This window comes from Cucurbita moschata, unplaced genomic scaffold (assembly GCF_002738365.1).
Source record: "Cucurbita moschata cultivar Rifu unplaced genomic scaffold, Cmos_1.0 Cmo_Scf00003, whole genome shotgun sequence".
NCBI lineage: Eukaryota > Viridiplantae > Streptophyta > Magnoliopsida > Cucurbitales > Cucurbitaceae > Cucurbita > Cucurbita moschata.
In genome coordinates this window covers 5,830,391-5,850,044 of record NW_019268519.1, presented here as the reverse complement: position 1 = coordinate 5,850,044, position 19,654 = coordinate 5,830,391, and the positions used below count along the sequence as shown (strand labels likewise).

The 19,654-nt window shown below is 33.3% G+C and overlaps 1 protein-coding gene across 1 annotated transcript; it reads left to right on the top strand.

The window, feature by feature from the left end:
- Positions 1-12,243: 12,243 nt before the first annotated feature.
- On the top strand, positions 12,244-13,601 carry LOC111434243 (myb-related protein 306-like). The gene is made up of 3 exons (XM_023071644.1): positions 12,244-12,436; positions 12,519-12,648; positions 12,730-13,601. The coding sequence occupies exons 1-3, from the start codon at positions 12,304-12,306 to the stop codon at positions 13,409-13,411; spliced, it is 945 nt and encodes a 314-aa protein (XP_022927412.1). The 5' UTR covers positions 12,244-12,303; the 3' UTR covers positions 13,412-13,601.
- The last annotated feature ends 6,053 nt before the right edge of the window (positions 13,602-19,654 follow it).

Genomic DNA, 19,654 nt, shown 5'->3' with positions numbered 1-19,654 from the left:
TGATATTTAATATATAACTGCATGTGCCCACCAAAATAATTATGTAATAAAAGTAGAAATAATTGAGTCATTTATGAAATGAAAATATGTGTAAATAATTTAAATGACGAAAAAACACGTCACCCCAAAATTCAAATAAAATTAAATTTTATAATAAATGAAAATGAAAAACTACATCACGACCAAAACATAGATTTGTAGATCGGTTAATACTTGCCATTTTTCGAATGATTTTTAGGTAAACAAAGGCTGTGATGGAGGAGTGACAAGTAAAGTTGTTAGAACATGCTATAAGCATTTTTTTTTATTTTTTATTTTTTATGTTTTTGACTCAATATTTCCACTTTAATTTGTTTTGTGTAAGAAAATTTTTAGTTTACGGGGACTAATGAGATTGTGGACTCGTTGTGATTTTCAAAAGTCTGTAGCGTTGGTTGCGTGCATAAATTCGAGTTGGTGTTAAAGTGATTGGGTATTTTGACGTTCTAGATATTTGGTAGGTCCATGATTGGAGTCGCACCAAATATGTTAAGATTATTACGATTAACATCAACGACTGGAGTGATATCTTTTGTGCAACATGACAACTTCAATAAAGAGAAGAGGTATCAAGTATCGTCATTCGAGATTCAGTATGTAAAATAGTCTATGTATTCATGGTATGATTATATTGTAGATTATATTGTAGTAATGGTGTTGGTTAATTTTGCATATTACCACCACAATTAAACATTATATTTTTATAAAATGTTTTAAATATGTCGTTCTTTATAAATAAAATATAGAAATAACCTATCATTATAAATAAAGACATTTTATTTTATTTAAAGTCAATGGGCCTAACCTTTTTAGGTCCATTAATAAACCTTGCAGGCCCTTAAACATGAGCCCTCGTGATAAAACTCCAACGAGCCAACCAAATATAGTATGCCATGAGTCATGTAATGGTTTGTAATAAAAATCTAAATTATCTCTAAAGCCCATATTCAAGATTTGGATCCGGATTTGAAATTTGGATAACACATCTAATAACTCCGACGTTCTCGTGTGACATAATTATGTTACATATTTCTTGTTTGTAAGAGTGAAAACTTATCTTCACAAATCATTTTAGGAACATTTTCAAGAATCAACATAAAATTGCTCCAAGCAAAGGACGCTAATTACGAAGTTCCTATAGTTGAGTTACTAAAAAAATTGTACCTTATTGGTACAAGAAGTGACTTTTGAAAAAATGAGCTCTCATTCATATATAGTCTCGATTTATCCACGTACTCTTCTTTTACTCATGTCTTTGGTGAGGTGGAAACTCGAATCTCTTTTTGTGCGATATATATATGTTCAGATATAATCTCAGTTTATTCATATATGAATGTTTGTGAATTCAATCGTACGTGTTTATAGGACAAAAACTTTTAAGAACACAGTGAATTGTAAATGAGATATAATTGCTCGTATGGGTTTCCACATGGGTGACACCCAATTTTCTTGCTACTTTAATTTAAAGATGTCAATTCTTCCACAATACACATACACTTACCAAATTAAAAATTGATACGATTTCTTGAAATAATAATAAAAAAATGTGATACTTTTTGAATAAATGGGAGTAAATGAATGAAATTGAGATCTTATATAAGAAAGCCATTACTAAGGAAGACTTTAAAAAATTAAAAGTCACTACTTTACAACAAGTTTTCATTAACTTCAAAAGAGATTTGTTTTACCGCTAATGTTCATGGTGCTCGGTGCAACATAAGATTTTGTTGTCTATAGTAATGCTTTGAAGAAATAAGCTAGGTTATGTCTTAATGTAGCATGGTAAGGTGATCTCCAATGTTATCTACTCGTTAAGGGTTTATGAATGTAATTACTTATTCATGATTTGGAATTAGCACTTATAGTCTTTATTTTAAAGACTTAGAGGCATTATTTGTAGGAGAGAATTGAAATTTTTAGACACCATAAGAGCCTGAAGTACTTTTTAACGTCAAAAGAACTAAACGTGAGGTAGCGCAGAGGGGTAAAGTACGTTAAGGATGATGATGTATAGATATTGTATCATCTACATTAGGAAGACGTGTTTGTGGATGCTTTGAACAGGAAAATAGCATCACTCTGATCAACAATAATGTTTGTATACATACGAAATTAGATTGTGCTGAGATAGTCCTAGCAATGGGAGAGTGGTGGTACATTTGGCCAAGGTGCTTGTGTGTCTACAAACTTTGAGCTTACTAATGAATTATTAGCTGAAGCTCACAATTTTCTATTCTATATCCATTAGTGTAGCAAAAAGATGTATCAAATAATATTATTAGTTGTATAACACGATGATGAGTATAGTATACAATGTAAATAAGTGTTTAGTTTGTCAAATGGTAAATGATTAAAACCAGAAACTAGGTGTTTTTTTTTTTTTTTTTGCAGCCATGGAATGGACAAACAATAGAAATGAGAGGAAATATTTCATCGTAATTTGAGTTATTATTGAAAGGCTCACCAAGTCTATCACATTTCTTTTTAGCAAAGACTACTTAATAGAAAAAATGACTTTTGATTATGCTGGTCAAATACGTTTGGTACTCGAGTGAAATGTAGTGTTGCCTTTTTATCCTCTTACTAATGGTTAGATGGAATGACTAAATTAGACCTAGGAAGACGTGTTACAAGTTTGTGTATTGGATCTTACAAGTAGATGGAATACTCATCTACATACAACAGGGTTGACCTACAACAACAATTATTAAACAACAATTGATATGACACCGTTCAAAACTCTCTATGTGAGAAGGTTAGGTTCTTTGTTTATTGGAATCAGATAGAAGAATGTATACTCTTAAGAACTAAGTTGATCCAAGTCACAAATAAAGCAATCCAAACTATTGGAGAAAGGATGCAAACTATATCAAGCCAGAAGAAAGGATATGTAGATTCAAGATAAAAGGATGTGGATTTGTTGTTAATAATAATGTATTTCTAAAGGTAACACGAATCAAGGGAGTTACGAGATTCGCTAAACCCATGATTTATAGGTGTTTTGAGGTCTTGGAATGGATGGACCTCGTGGGTTATCATTTAACTTTGCCACATGCACTTGTTGTAGTCCATTATGTATTTCATGTCTTCGTTTTGCATAAGTATTTGGAAGATCCACGGCATATAATTGACTACGACTCGCTACATTTGGATAAGAGAATAGATAATGTAGAGAAGCCCACACAAATTCCCCTGAGAGATTCAAAATTCTACATAACCCAAAAATAGCCTTTGTCAAAGTCATTTAGCATAACCATCACTTTAAAGAAGCAACTTGAAAACGAGAGGATGAACAAAAGGCCAAGTATCCAAACCTTTTCCTCGGATTAGAAACTTTTCAGAACTTAGGGTCAAGATATGCCATTGATGCAATATAACTTACGCTAATATGACTAATCTGACCTACAACTTTGCCATTTGGTTTTCACTTCTTTTCTTTTCTTCTAAATGTTCTAAATGTGCACGCATAGTTCTATGTACATCACTTTCAGGTACACTAAACTTTCTAGGCATGCATCACTTTCAGCACCCTAACTTACCTAAATATGCATCCTTTTTATACATAAATATGTCTCACTTTCATACATATCAACTCTACACATTATTTTTTATGTATTTACCGTCAAATCTCATAGAAAAATAAGGTAATGCAGTTCAATATTTTGTGATTTTTACGAAGATACGATGGAACATTGAAGATCTTTCATTTACAAACAATATCATCATCCAACTTGTTTTCATTCTGATGACATTACATTCATAACTTTTTTTCAACTATTGTATAAAACATTTTAACCAAAACTCAACTACCTTGTGGAAGTCTTGCTCCAAATCAAAGACCAAATATTAAAACTTGATGCCAACATTTTGGGACCAAAAGCCAACAAAACGTGCCTAGAAATTTGATCTAAATTGATACCTACTCTAAAATTAGTCTTTCAACTTCAAGAACCGTCTAATCCTAAACACAAGAAAACCAAGACTTGTAACTCTAAATACACCATTAACCAGAGAATTCAAGAAGAGATTCCAATCTCATTACCAATTGAAGATATTCTAAAGATTTCCCCACAACTTAGTTTAATAAGTCCAACAAGTGTGATAACGTTCAATCAACATGAACACGTCGAAAGAGGATTTACAATCCAAAATTCAATAATTGGGAAAAAAAAAATTAATCTTACTCACTAGAAACGAAATAAAAACGAAATAAAAAGTTATGTATATGCCAGCTTAGAATTGAAGGGATGAAATAAATGCTGCCTTTTGTAATTAAAAGTAAGTAATACCCCACAACATTGGTAGGTGATGGTATTTATTTTCTACACATGGAATATGAACAAAGGCACATGGCTCTCCAACTCCAAAACACCCTAATACTACATGGACTTTTGGAACAACCATGGCCCCGATGTGTTTGCTCTTCATTGGAAGAAAAAAACATGATATCTTCACCTTCATGTTTCTTTTCAAAATAATGTCCTAAAAACTACTGTCCACGAGCTGTTCTTCAAAAGTTGTTTTCTTCCATTCTCTTTTAATTTGCATTTATGAACCATTTGATTCGGTCGACTAGAGAACATGTGTTACAAATGGTATCATAGTCATACACCGAACAATATGCATCCGAGGAGGCTGAGCCCTATAGGAGATGGACATGAGGCGATTTGCCAACAAGGATGCTGGGCCTTGAAGGGGGTGGATTGAAGACTCTCACATCGATTGGAGAAGGGAACGAGTGCCAACAAGGATGTTGTGCCCCGAAGGGAGTGGACTCTGAGATCCCACATTGGTTGGGGAGGAGAAAGAAACATTTTTTTAGAAAGGTGTAGAAATTTCTCCATAATAGACCAGTTTTAAAATTCTTTTAGGGAAAGCCCGAAAGAAAAACTTCAAAGAAGACAATATTTGCTAACGATGAACTTGGATTATTACAGAATGTTATTTCTTCTAAGATTTAGGTTTGATCCTCGATGGTTACACCAAATCGACACTTTTGAAATAGGTGGAAGCAAAAAGTGTGGGTGAGAGTGATTGGGAATGGTCCTAACAGGATTTAGGGTGCAAAGACAACTAAGATTTATGATATTTTGACTTTATGGCTGTGTTTTTTAGTCATATGGTTCGGTTGTTGATGGGATTTGACGCATTTAATGATGTTTTTAAAAGAAAATATAGTATTTATCAAATTAAATTATGAAGAAAAATTTGCCTACGCAGGAGATGAAAGAGCTAAGTATTAGCTCAATTGTTACTTGTGTACGTAGATACTATTTGTAATAACCACACATGGCTTTCATATAAGTTTTTGTTTGAAAAGATCTAAAATATAAAGAAGGCAAAAGATTGATATGCTTTCAATTTAGAAAGGAACTATTCAATAAGTTATGGTAAAGGGTGGACCTTTTGTGAAGCCAAAAACTATTTAATGTGAATTTTATTATTGATACAATTAACCATGTAGGCTTTTAATGTCATTTGATACGGAGTTTTGAATTTGTTGGACAATAGTCCACCCAATTCACTTGTTATAAAAGGGGAAGACATCGTACCTCTTGCTTTTAACTGGTGTACACTCACGTTACCGAAATATCACAGAGGGAAGTGTGCGCACATCATATTATCGTATAAAGAACACTGTAATATAATATCGTAGTGTACGCGTCTATATTAATTATAGTAGAAAAATATCTTGATGTGAACCTTCAAAATTTATGAGGTCCCTATATTTTAAAATCATGACATGTATATGTGATGCAATTTATACCTTAAAAATTTCAGAACTTGTTCATTTCATGTCATCTCATAATGTAGTGTATAACACGGTACACCATTTTTCATAACATAGCATGAACATGTCAGTATGATATTCCATAACATAACGAACTCCACATACCATACTCACATCACGACAATAAAGTACAATTAAACATTAAATAATCACAAAGCACAGTACGTGCAAGGTTAAGATTATTATACTACATGAAGTGCTAGAAATGTTAGGATTTATGTCATAAAGCTTCGTAATTAGTTATTTAATTTTAATAGTAATCTTGTTAATTTTATTTCTAATTTATTATTATCAATTTTATGAAAAGTATAAGGTTTAATCTAATCTTAAACGGCATAAGAGTGACATATAGAAGAATCATGTTCAAATAATAACTTAAAGAGTTTGAGTCTGCAATATATGGATGTGGTTGGGAGCTATATCTTGATAAGACTATTGATACAACCCACTTTGTAGTTATTACAAATAATTTGATCTAGATCGTTTACGTAGAGACATGTGAGTGAGTGTATTATATATAATGAGTTTGTATTACATTAGACCACAAAGTATTCAATCTCTTTTTATAAATCTATTAGTTGTATAACAGTTTTTATGAGAATTTGTCATTTGATATATATGAGTGAGAATAACTTTAGCCGATTTAATATGCTTTCTATTTTGTGACTTGACCATGCAGGGAACTAGAAATATTATTTCATGAGATGAAATTCTCTCTTTCTATGTAGGAAAAGTAAAAGAGTAATTCTAGCAAGTGTTGATTTTGGAACTTGAACAATCGGGTCCATTCTTTCTCTCACCCGAGAGACCTAGTTTATGATTGAATCATGTGCAAATTATTCATTAGACAATCAATAATACTTATATCAAAAGATGTAATTACATGGGTAAAACAATTTTTTTTTTTTTGATCCAAAGTGTAATTATAAACAACCATGAGGATCATTTTTCTTCCATCTTTTTGAATTTTTGTTAAGAGACTTCCAAAAGCCTTGCCTTTTGTGTTCAAGCAAGCAAGAAGACTTTGGAGAGAAGATTCAATAGTTGGAAGAGCTGAAGCAAGATATTCAACATAAGTTTGTTTAACCTTTGATTTTGTTTAATTCTAAACAAAACAAAAGCCAATTCTAATGGTTTTGCTTCATGAATGAAACACGTATCCCCAACAAGAAAGTCGTCAACTAATGTATAGTAACGAATTGTCCAACATAAGGTTTATATATGTACTTGAGTTGGACGCAATATTGTCGTGTCATATATGTTATGACATACATATGATGTATGGGTCACTGTTTGCATATACCTGATATGATAGATTAAGAGCATGTTCTACATTTCATGAACACACTCGACATGGTCAATATTGTAGAGTTTGTATATAATAGAGTAATTTATACTACCACTCATTGTTCTCTTTTTGAAGTTTCTCTTGATTTACTTCATATTCCTTTTAATATTTTTGCCAACCACAAATAAGGTAGATTTGATCAAAACATTGTAGGAAGAGGTGAAGGAGACAATTGATAAACAAAATTTCAAAATTACTTCAATAATTAACAAAGGATGGAAGGAAATCATTTTTCAACATGATGACTGGGTTTGGATTAATTTTCGCAATATGCGATTCCCATCTCAAAGGAAGACAAAGTTACATCCAAAAGAGATGTTTCTTATCAAGTCCTTGAAAGAATTAATAACAATGCATATAAAATTGATCTTCCGGAAGAATTTTCAGTACATTTTACTCTCAATGTTGCTCACTTGAGTTCTTTTGATGTAGGTGATGATTTTTCTGATTTGAGGACGAATTCTTTTGAAGAGGGAAAAAATGACAAGGATCATGGTGTTCCAAATGTTCCAACTAACCTATGACACGATCCAAAGCCAAAAAGATTCAACAAGCATTCATTGGATAGATCCGGTTCAACCATTATTTCATATGTTACAAGCTGATTCGATTGAGGAAGGACCATCTGGAGTTTTAGAAGTGAATATTTGCACGGTTGAAGTAGGGGAAGAAATACTTTAAATTTCACTTAATTGATAAATTGTTAGAAAATTTTATTTATTATTTTTAATTTCATAATTGTTAATTGTTAGATTAAATTATGGCTAGTAATTTCTCCACACTTAGAAGAATTGAAATTTTGGTTTGGGGAGAGACTATAAATACCCTAACGTTGAATCAATGAAATTGAGATCTCAACTTTTACCTTTAGAAATTTTAGCACCATCTTTGACATTTACTAAGTTTAAAGCAATTCTTGCGGTAGAATGCATCAGAGTCATTCAATCAAGTTTGATTGTGGATTGATTTACTCAATTTAGAACAAGGTTCCAAATCTTGGTGATAGATATTTGATAATATAATTCTAATCTTACCTTCTTATTAGAATTTTGTATAAGGAGATGTTAATTTATTTTATTTCAGGGTTCTTGCTTCAACAAAAGCTTAAATCATTGGGCTAAGGATTAAGGTTGCCTTATCAGTCGAGAATCTAGGTCGTTATACCGTAAACCCAACTTACGTAGGGACGAAGGACTACACAACTCATGATATGTGCGACTATCGTGTGTGGAAATGGTCAACAGTTCCCTAAAAGGCTCGTTGTACTGTGCGTAAGAGGGATAAGGGATCACACGAGTAAACTAAGAAATTTTTAGGCACACAGGTGCCCTCCTTCCAAGTGTTAATTGTATGATTTTTCCCGTGGAATGGTCGCTAGTTAAATTTACATTGATGTGTTCATACAAGACGTCATAATTTCTTATGAGATAAGATGAGGTCGCACTTAAACCGTGCAGCCTAAGATACGATTAATTTACTACTGTAGCTATGAGACTCCCGATGTGGAAGGGAAACTAAAAAGATGAAAACAAAAATAAATAAAAATAGAATTAAGAAAATAAAATAAGAAAATACTAACAACACTACAATAAAATAAATTTTAAAGATGGTATTGTTCAAATTTATTACAAAAGAAAAAATGGGTTTGAGATAAAATTACAAAATGAAATACAAGATGGACTCTTACCCGAGAACGACCTCTTCTATAGCCGCATAGCTCTCAAATGCCACTCTACCTAAATCGACCACTTGTCATGCCTTACTAGTATAAGTATGTATGACGGGATTGCTTCTCATGTAATTATGATTATTCTTCTCCTAAAAATGCTCCGTGATTGATAACTTCTCCAAGCATGACCACCCCCTTCCATGATTCTAGCAACTTAACATTGACTTTAAAGCTTATTCACTCACATTCCATACATATTATCATCAACCACATATCTAGCATATATATAAGTCAATCAATATCTAAGTGCTTAATACTAGAATTTTAAGGAAAAAAAAATCCATGTAAATGAATGGACATAAGGAAAAGGTTGGTGGCTAATACCTAGGGCAAATCAATGAAAAAAATCAAAATCAAAATCAATAAAAAAAAAAAAAAAAAAAGTGAACGGAGAAGCCAATCATAACTAACGTAGAAGCCAGTGGAAGAGTTTATTGAGTTAGTTTTTCCTTTTTTCTTTTAATGTAATGTCAACCCTTAGGACAATCCAAAAAACTTCACTATCAATAATGGGAGTAAGGGTATACATTGAAATTGACAATCCAAACCGATCCAACTTGAATTATAGAAGTTGAGTTGGATTGAATTTACATTTCAGATTGAAAAAATTAAAAGAAAAAATTATAATCAAAATCAAACCTATCATCTCCAAAATACCATTTCTTTACACTTTCAAACTTCAAACAAAGAGAATATGAGGATTTAATTAGATTTTGCATATCAAATTTGAAGGGTCTCATTAAAAAGAATAGAACTTCGAAAATCATCCTTCATGGTATACTTTTTTTTTTTTTTTTTTTACCTCTTCAATTATTTTGTTTAAAGACCAACGAAATGAAGTCAACTACTCACCATGCATTATAAAAAGGTGTAACTCAATAATGGAAGGTATTAATTTGAACATTTATTTAGATTTTAAGAAAGAGAGAGAGAGTAAGAAAAGGGTTACCCTAAGGCCTAAAATGGATTAGTAATGGGCGTTCGTGCTTCTTTCCTCTCCTATATTGTTACCCACCTCAACATTTGGTATTTGGTTGTCTTTGGGAATTAAAAGTATGTTTCATTCAAGTTTCAAATGCCTAATATATTAGCTATGTATTGTGTTTCATCCATGACATCACCTCACTTCAATTATTGTTTTATTATTGTTATTATTTAGCTTCAACATAAAATAAAAGTTATGTAGAGATTAAATAAAAATTAATTTTTTTTAAACATCCAAAGTGCATGAATCCTAAAAGAAGGTTCAAATAACTAAATGATTTATTTTTAAATAATTGATTAACTTATGAAAATATAAAGACTTAATTACGGCATGACTTCAATTTTGAGGCTTCGAAACTCGGACGTGACTAAAAAGACTAAAAGTAAAAAAATTAAAAATAAAAAATGGTGTAAAACTTACATGGAAATAAAAACCAATAGTACCACAATAAAATTGATGATAAGACGAACATGAACTATTTGAGGAGTCATTGTATGTGTAAGATATAACCCGCACTAATAGGGGGATGAGGGACTACATAAATAGCGACCAAAAGAAGACGCACTAATACATGTAGAATATAACCCGCCTTGATAAGGGACGAGGGACTAGACGAGTAAAGGATATGAGGAGCTACCACTATATGGATGATAACTTGCCTTGAGATGGGATGAGGAACTACATAAGAGGGTGACATGAGAAATTGCTATTGTATGTACGATAGCCCACCTTGAGAGGGGACGAGGGACTACATAAGTAGATAGCATGAGGAATCACTATTGTATGTATGATAATCTGCCTTGAGAAGGGACGAGAGACTACACAAGTAGTTGATTGAGGATATACTATTGTGTATAAAACAAAGTCGTCTAAGAGTGGACGAGGGACTACATAAGTAGTATATCGAAGAGCTACTGTTGTGTGTGGAGGAAACTCACTCTGATAGGAGATAAGGGACTACACAAATAAATTATCTCATAGTAGACACCACTATGGTGTGAGGTAACATTCAAGGGATATCTAAACTAGGTTGAACTTCTTAGAACCCTATAACAAGCATGTGAAAACATATTAGTTAAGGATGCAATAAGAGTCTACAGGTAGGCTGTTTGCTAAGTATTTTATACCCACTCCTTTCCCTTTTAATTTTTTCAGGTATCGATCAAGGTGGGAAGGTGCTCCGGAGTTGCGCAATCACAGGGGAGGAGTCGACCCGTGATGTCAAGGTTATTTTGTATCTCTTTTGGGTTCTCGTTTGTATTGGTTTTTCTCGTACTTTTTTCTGTTTCTAAATAACTAGAACAATATCTATTTTGTCCCTATTGTTTTAAATTATAGCAATGGTATTGTTTGAATTTAAACTCCAATTTTAGTGTATTTTTAGTTGTTTGTTTTTATTTATTTTTATTTTCGTTTTCTTCTTTTCATCACGGTCTTATTTGTCAAAGAAAATCAGGCCTAACAATACCTCTATATGATATGGTACGCCACTATTTTAGCACAATCACTTCAGGAATATACAACCCTGCTAAGCCACACATAAAAGTTAGATTTATGAAAGAACAAATAATGACCTACATCATACATTTATGTCATGATTTAAAGTTATGGGACCTCATATATTTTTTGCATCGCGATACATTTCCCTTACGATGAGTGCAGACACGTACATTAAGATATCTATGTATGTCATGATATTATGCAGGCTCCTTTCTCTCCGTGACTCCAGCAGCATGAGCGTGCACTAGCTGAATAGCATGTTCAGGGGTACATATATGTCCACCTAGTGGGTCCATATGCATGTACATGAATTTTTGTATTTATGTTTAAATTTTTGCCCTTAGATAAGATGAGGCCGTTTTCATTACTTTGAGTATTTTTGTTATTTTTTTTTCCCAATATTTGCTCAATAGTCACTTTTATTTAAAATGAATTTTACAAATTATGTTCATAACATCCTTACTAGAGTCAAGTCAGCCAAGCTAATACTTGTAGACATTGTTTGAGAAAGAAACTCAAGTTTACAAAGAAGAAAAAAAAGTAAGAGAGAGAGAGAGAGAGAGAGAGAAGAGTGTTGCAGTGGGGAGTGGCAACAGAACATTGAATGCTACGCGGTTTCTCGCGGCTGAGAGGCGGCATTGCCATAACTTAACCTCACCCTCGCGCTTGACTTTTGGACTTCTCTCTATCTATCTGTGTATGCAATGCAATGGGTATGGCAAAACTTTAATGCCCCCTTTGACTCCCTCCTCCCCTCCTCCTCTTCTTCACATCTCCAAGTCAGCGTCCCAAGGCTTCTATTTATACACACCGCGACAACCCCCAATTCCCCATTTCTCACTACTCAACCCCAATTCCCCATTTCTCACTACTCAACCAACACACACTAACTATTAAGCCTCCACTCCCAAATGGGTCGCCCTCCTTGCTGTGACAAACAAGGCGTCAAGAAAGGCCCTTGGACTCCCGAAGAAGACATCGTTTTAGTCTCTTACATTCAAGAACATGGCCCTGGCAATTGGAGGGCTGTGCCTGCCAATACTGGTAACTTCCTTACTCAAACCAACATCTTCTTTTTATTTGTTTTATGAACTCCTCCATCTTATGTGCTTTCTTTTTGCTTTAGGGTTGCTTCGATGTAGTAAAAGTTGCAGGCTTCGATGGACCAATTATCTTCGCCCCGGGATTAAGAGAGGTAATTTCACTCATCATGAAGAGAAGATGATTATCCATCTTCAAGCTCTTCTTGGAAACAGGTAATTTTGAAGAAAAATTTCAACTTTTTTTTTAATTTCTCTTGGAGTGAATTTATAATGCAAGGGTTTTGATAATGGCAGATGGGCCGCCATAGCTTCCTACCTTCCACAAAGGACAGACAATGACATTAAAAACCACTGGAACACTTACCTCAAGAAGAAACTCAACAACAACCACCACCACCACCACCACCCATCTCCGGCCACCGATCTATCTGCCACCGGCGGAGGAGATGCGAGAGGCCAGTGGGAGAGACGCCTCCAAACCGACATCCAAATGGCCAAACAAGCCCTCTCCGACGCCCTCTCGCCGGAAACCTCCAAACCACCGCCGCCGCCTCCGCCGCCGAAACCGGTGGATCTCAAAACACCCCATCAACAAATTCCGACGTATGCGTCCAGCGCTGATAACATAGCACGATGGCTGAAGGAGTGGAACAAAAATTCACCGGGGAATAATCGTCGGCGGTCGAGCTCACCGCCGGCCATGGAGTCTGGAAACTTCGGCGGCGAGGATGGCGGAGGAATTAAAGAAGTGGGTTTATCAGAATCGATTGAATCATTTCTGGGTTTTGATTCATTTGAGTCGTCGAATTCGGATTTGTCGCCGGAGACGAGCGTTTTTCAAGGGGAAAGTGAAACGGATGAAAGTGAAGAATTATTGCCGATGGAATTGCTTGAGAAATGGCTTCATGAAGATTCCAAAGATTATTACTTTAGTGATATAATTGCAGATGAAAAGTTAAAGTGTGATCTTTTATGAAATTAGATATAAATATGGTCATCTCTTTTTTCTTTTTTCTTTTTCTTTTTTTTTGTTTTAGTAGTGAGTAGAGCATATTTTGGGTTGATTTTTTAACCAATTTATCTTTGTAATTGAAAGAGATGTGTACCCTACAAAGATTAGAGGGTTCCAACAATAGTGCTAATTAAATGAGTTTCTTTCTCCTCCCTCCTAACCTCCCTTTATTAACTTATTCAAGAATGTTTCTTTCTCGTTTGCAACTGATGTGAGATTTCACAATCCATTCACTCTGTTGGGACCAGCATCCTCGCTAGCACCTGTTCCTCTCTCCAATCGAGGTGAGATCTCACAATCTACCCCGTTCACGACCTAGTGCCCTCACTGTTGCTCATTCCTCTCTCCATTTGATGTGGGATATCACAATCCTCATTTCGTAGCCCAACGTCCTCATTGACACTCATTACTCTCTCCAACGGATGTGAGATCTCACCGTGTGTTTTTTAACTTCTTTTCTAAAATTTAGAACATTATTGAAACTTTTGAAAATTTAAGGTGTTTTTTAACTTCTTTTCAAAGTTTAGAACACCATTGAAACTTTAAAAAGTTTAAATGTATTTTTGAGGCAAAATACAAAAAATTAAAGATATTTTTTTAAACTAACCTAAAATTCAACCCTTGATTAATGTAATGAAAATGAAAGATTTTGTAGATTATTTTCAAAATACCCTTTCCAATGGGAAGCTAGTAGCAATTCCTACTCATCAAGTTGACGTGGCGTTTAAGTTTAACTGAAAGAGTCAACATTGAAAAAGTCAACTACAATGGTCCTATTAAATACTCTTATTTTTCTTCTCCATCCTTTTGTCAACATCTGAAAATGATCCTATTTTTATCACCAAAGTTTTTAAAAAATAAATAGTTATAATATATCTCTTATTGCTTTGTCATTAATGCATGGTTTGTGTAATGTCTTGCGTATTAAGAAAAAACTAATGTCTACTTAGTGATTAATTGGGATTATAATCTTATTCTTTGAAATCTAATTTGAATAAATTAGATTTAATTGAGCTAAGTTAAACTCATTAAACATTTGAATTTTTAATGAATAATGATTTTTTAATTGTGTCTTGAATAATTTTGAAAACTTATTTTTCAAGATTTCTAGTTGATATACAAAAGCCCTAACTTGACATTGCCCCTCCTTCTTAGTTGAAAACGTTCGAAAACCAATGAACAAAAATTTGAATTTCTTTCGTAAAATTTTCTATCGATTAAATATGATCCACCCAAAATAAATTAGTTACAATAAGTAAAACTGACTTTCACTGTGATGAGTGAGACTCGATTATCCACATTGGTCATGATTTTGATCCCTTTCTCGTGCATATTGAGTGCGTGCATGTCTAACCCCACTATAGTATTTTGATCTCAGATAAAAGTTTTTAGTTCCTTTATACAAAATATTATTCTTGATTTGCAAATATCGCAACTTAGAGATAAATATCGAAATTTTAAACATTATAAATAAAAGGGTTTAAAAACCAAAAATGATTTTAATTAAACCCAACATTTATTATAGTTATGTCCATAGGATTTGTCAATGTATGAGCTGTCGTGACAATTTTGTAATTTGTTAGGTCTATTCAAAACATTAATGAAAAATTGATTTAAGGGTTCATTTGTTGAAAGACGAAATTAAATCATTTATGAATTACAAGACTCAAAAATTTATTTTGTATTTGTAATATCAACATCGATGATTAAATGTGAACACATTTTGACTTATTTAAAAGACTTAATGCACAGAATATTTGGATGCTACCTTTTGAAGATGGAATAGAACTCGATGAAGAGTTTTTTAAAAGTTCAAACTTGGATTTAATTGAATATCATCTCGTTTTGAGTTGCCTTCCAAATAGTTTTTATTTTCCAATGTTTTTCTAATATCATTTCGTGTTAGTTTGTGAGTATCATCTTAATGAACGTGTCTATGTCGCAGGAGAATGTCGAAGCCATAAGGTGTTGTGTGTTGGTCTATGAGGACAGAGATAGTCTATGTTAAGAATCACGGACCCCATAACGGTATAATATTGTCCACTTGGTTCAGAAGCTTTTATGTTTTGTCTAAAATATAAGAGGACATTACTTGAGTATTTTATGAAATACTAATTATTGGAGTTAGTAATGCAAATGCATACATACATGATGGGACCTATCCTTTAAAACCATAGCATGACCTTGAGTTCTTTCAGATAGAGTTGGATGTGTCATACTTTCCCATGCACGACTCACACTCGCACACATGGATCGACCAGGTGGACTCGTATACATACCCTTAAACACGCTAATGTGTCATTGGACACCACAGAAGGGAAAGACTTGCATGATATCATGACTAGCATAAATATCGAAGGTACGTGTCCATACTAACATAACGTAACAAGAAAGTATCTTGATACATGTGACATACATAAATGTATGAGGTCCCATGGTTTAAAAATCATTTCCTCTTTCCCTTTATCCATGTGAGAGTTTAAATATGTGTCGTGTATACATAACAATCATGGATTTCATCTTGCATCGTCATATAATCTATAACATGACAAAACATAACATAACATACATAATTTTTCATTTTGTCCATATCATAACATAGTAGGACATCACATATATACGTAACATACATAACCACAACATAACATTATGGCGCAAGCACGGGCCCATGTATCATCCAATTCAACCTCAAATTAATCATCTCGAGGATATCAATTAAAATAAAAATTACTGCAAAGAAAAGCCATCTTGTAGTCCAATTATTAAGGGTAAAAAGACATATACTCAGTTCTTTTTTTATTTTCAATCTCAAACTTAATTTCTAACTCAGGTAAATAACTGCAATAAAATTAATACCATAAAAAAAGAAAAGAAAAGAAAGGCGTGTTAAATTTGAGAGAGTTGCCTAGATTTCAGTCAATTATGGAGAGTTTTGGAAAGTGTGGTAATTCTAAAATAAATATGTTGGATAGAAGTAATAAATACTTTGTCTCCCATTCATTGAATCAGAGTTTAGAAACTTTTGGCAAACACTTTGAACTTTCTGCTCAAAAGGTCTCTTAGCCGCACTGCCATGCTTTGAAATTTTCCTGTTTTTGGTATGATATGATTCAGTGCAATAAGTGATCTAGAAAAATGGTCTCATTATTGCAACTGGAGGCTGCTGCTGCAAAACTCTACTGCACACCAACATGAGCTTCTACTCTCATGTTTCACAAAATAAGAATGTCTACTCCTTCCTTTCTCCTCTTAACTTGTTGAATCTAATTACCTCTTTAACAATTTTGCCATTCTTTGTAACTATGCTCTTCAAATTGGACCTGTTGGGTGACTTGGGATTTTGCTAATACTAACAACTATGATACAAATTTTGAAAAAAAAAACCTAATGGTAAATAAGGGATTATTCGCCCGTTACGTATAGCAGTCATCTTCATGGTTTTAAAACGTGTTTACTGAGGTGGAGAGAAGTTTTCTCACCTTAGAAGGAATGCTTCGTTCCTCTTGAACCCCCTTGTTCTCCAAGGGTCAGTGTCTTCGCTGGCACTCTATTTAGTGTCTGATTCTAATACCATTTGTAACAGTTCTATGCCTAATGCTAGCAGATCTTGTTTGTGGCTCGTTATGTATCGCTGCAACATCACGATTTTAAAACACATCTACCAGAGATAGGTTTCCACACCCTTAGAAAGAATGCTTCGTTCCCCTCGAGCCTCCTCGTTCTCTAGGAGCCAGTGTCTTCACTGGTATACCATCTAGTGTCTGACTCTAATACTATTTGTAACAGTTCTATGTCTAATGCTAGCAGATATTGTCTGTGTCCGTTAAGTATCACCGCAGCCTCACGATTTTAAAATACTTCTATTAGAGATAGGTTTCCACTCCCTTATAAAGAATGCTTTGTTCCCCTTTTCAATCAATGTGAGATCTCACAATTATCTTGATTAAGTTTCGTAAAATTTATCCGATTTATAACAATCCATATTCAAGATTCAAATTAAGATTTGGAATCCGAAAACACCTATGTGCCCGACATTTACTTGCGTCATGGTCACATTATTTACTTTTTCATTCTAAGAGCGAAGACTGTCCCTACCAACTAATACAAGTTCTTCCAATCGTTTGAAAAATGTCTACTACAAACTTAGAGTCAACATTTAAATTGTCATAAGTGAATTAATTTTAGACGCTCACTTTTAAAATTATCAATGTTTTAATTTACTAGTGTGCAGACTTTTTAAAACATTTAAATCTTCTATTAAAAAATTATTAATTATTTGACATAAATTTTAAATGAATTTATTATGAAACTTTACGAGTTTGATCGTCATAAATATAAATTTAAACACTTACCCGCTAACGTTTTTCCAAATGAAATTTGATAAACCATATAGAGTGATATAGTTATAAAAGGTTCATAGTTTAAATTAAAACAATAATTACTAATTTTCTTTTTAAGAATTGTTTGAACACTTATGATTATTAACTTCTCAAATTATTTAACAGGGTACAATAATTGAAGCCATAATATAGTTTTAAAAATTGCATGGTTTAAATATAAACCATTGAGAACCTAACCCCCAATCATTTATGGTGTATTTATATATATTATCTTATGCTATAATTATTTCATCTTATTGGTCACAAGGATTCATATGGATCTCCATCTTATTAAGTGGAGCATGTGAACTAGTTATGCATTTATATTTAAATTATTCACCCGAAACACCCATTTTAAGTTCCTATCTTCTGCATTAAAATAATCAATCTATACTCATTTCATATCATCAATTTTAAAATAAAGTTTTTTTTTGTCGGTTTTGATCGAATTTCTCTGTACCAAAGAACTTTAAGCTCAATGTTTCATTTTTTGTCGTGATGGATAAAACATATATGTTATCCGCAAGTTAATTAAATACAAATTAAGCTTATTGACTTATTATAATTGTAGGGTGGATTTTTTCTTTTAGCATTAAATAACCGAACTTTTTTTTTTTTTTTTGTTCTTAGGAAGTAAATTGGAGGGAACGAGTAGGTTAATACAAGTTAGGGTAGTGGAATTAATTTCAAAGAGAAATAATTGATGAATTTAAGTGACATTATTTAGTAAAATTAATTGAGAAGAAAAGGACGTCCATTTTATTTAAAAAATAAAAATAAAAATGCATCACTTTATTATTGTTATTATTATTATTAATATTATTATGTTTAGGCATTATTATTGTTGTTATTATTGAGTTACGTGAGAGAAAATCCGTAGGGGGCATTTAATGGTTGAAGTGAAGTCGATGGTTTTAATTTAAAAAAAAAAAACAAAAAATGTATATATTTGGAGAAAATCTTCCAACTGGAAACTCAGGATTTGGTTTTGACTTTGGGAGCTGAGTCAGTCAACACCGACAACCTTCTTAAACCTCGTCAGTCTTCTAGGTTGCGTGGAGACTTGTTCCTTCTAGAACACTCTAGGCCTCTCCTTCTCTTTCTTCTACCAAATTTAATGTGGTCGGTTTTTAAAATGCCTGGTTTTTTCCAATCACCCAACCGTTTTTGGTTTTCGTTAAACCAAACCAATGCTTTCGGTCTGACTCATTCGGTTCGGTTTATATAACCAACTTTTGCTTTCCGTTTAGGTTGACCTGTGAGAGAAGTGTGTGTAGAGAGTGCGAGAGGTAGATGAAGATGGCCATGAGATACTAAGGTAGAGAGAGAAGTAGAGATCTAGCCGTCTTAGTCCATTGTTATATATAGTCATTAGCTTCACGATTTTAAAACGTGTCTATTAGGGAGAGGGTGTTTAAGTCCATCGTTAGTAGATATTGTTCCGCTTTTGCTCGTTATATATCGCTATTAGCTTCATGATTTTAAAATGCGTCTATTAAATGTTTCGTTTCCCTCTCCAACCGATGTGGAATTTCACAATCCACCTCTCTTGCGCCCAGTGTCCTCATTGGCACATCGTCTCGTATTTGACTCTTATACCATTTGTAATAACCCAAATCCACCACGAGTATATGTTGTTCGTTTTGGCTTGTTACGTATCGCCGTCAGCCTCACAACTTTAAAACGCGTCTACTAGGGAGAAGTTTCAACACCCTTATAAGGAGTGATTCCCTTCTCCAACCTATGTGAGATCTCACGAGAAATATCTATACAATCTCCGGTAGAATATATTTTTAAAGATAAACAAAAAAAAAAAAAAAAAAAAAAA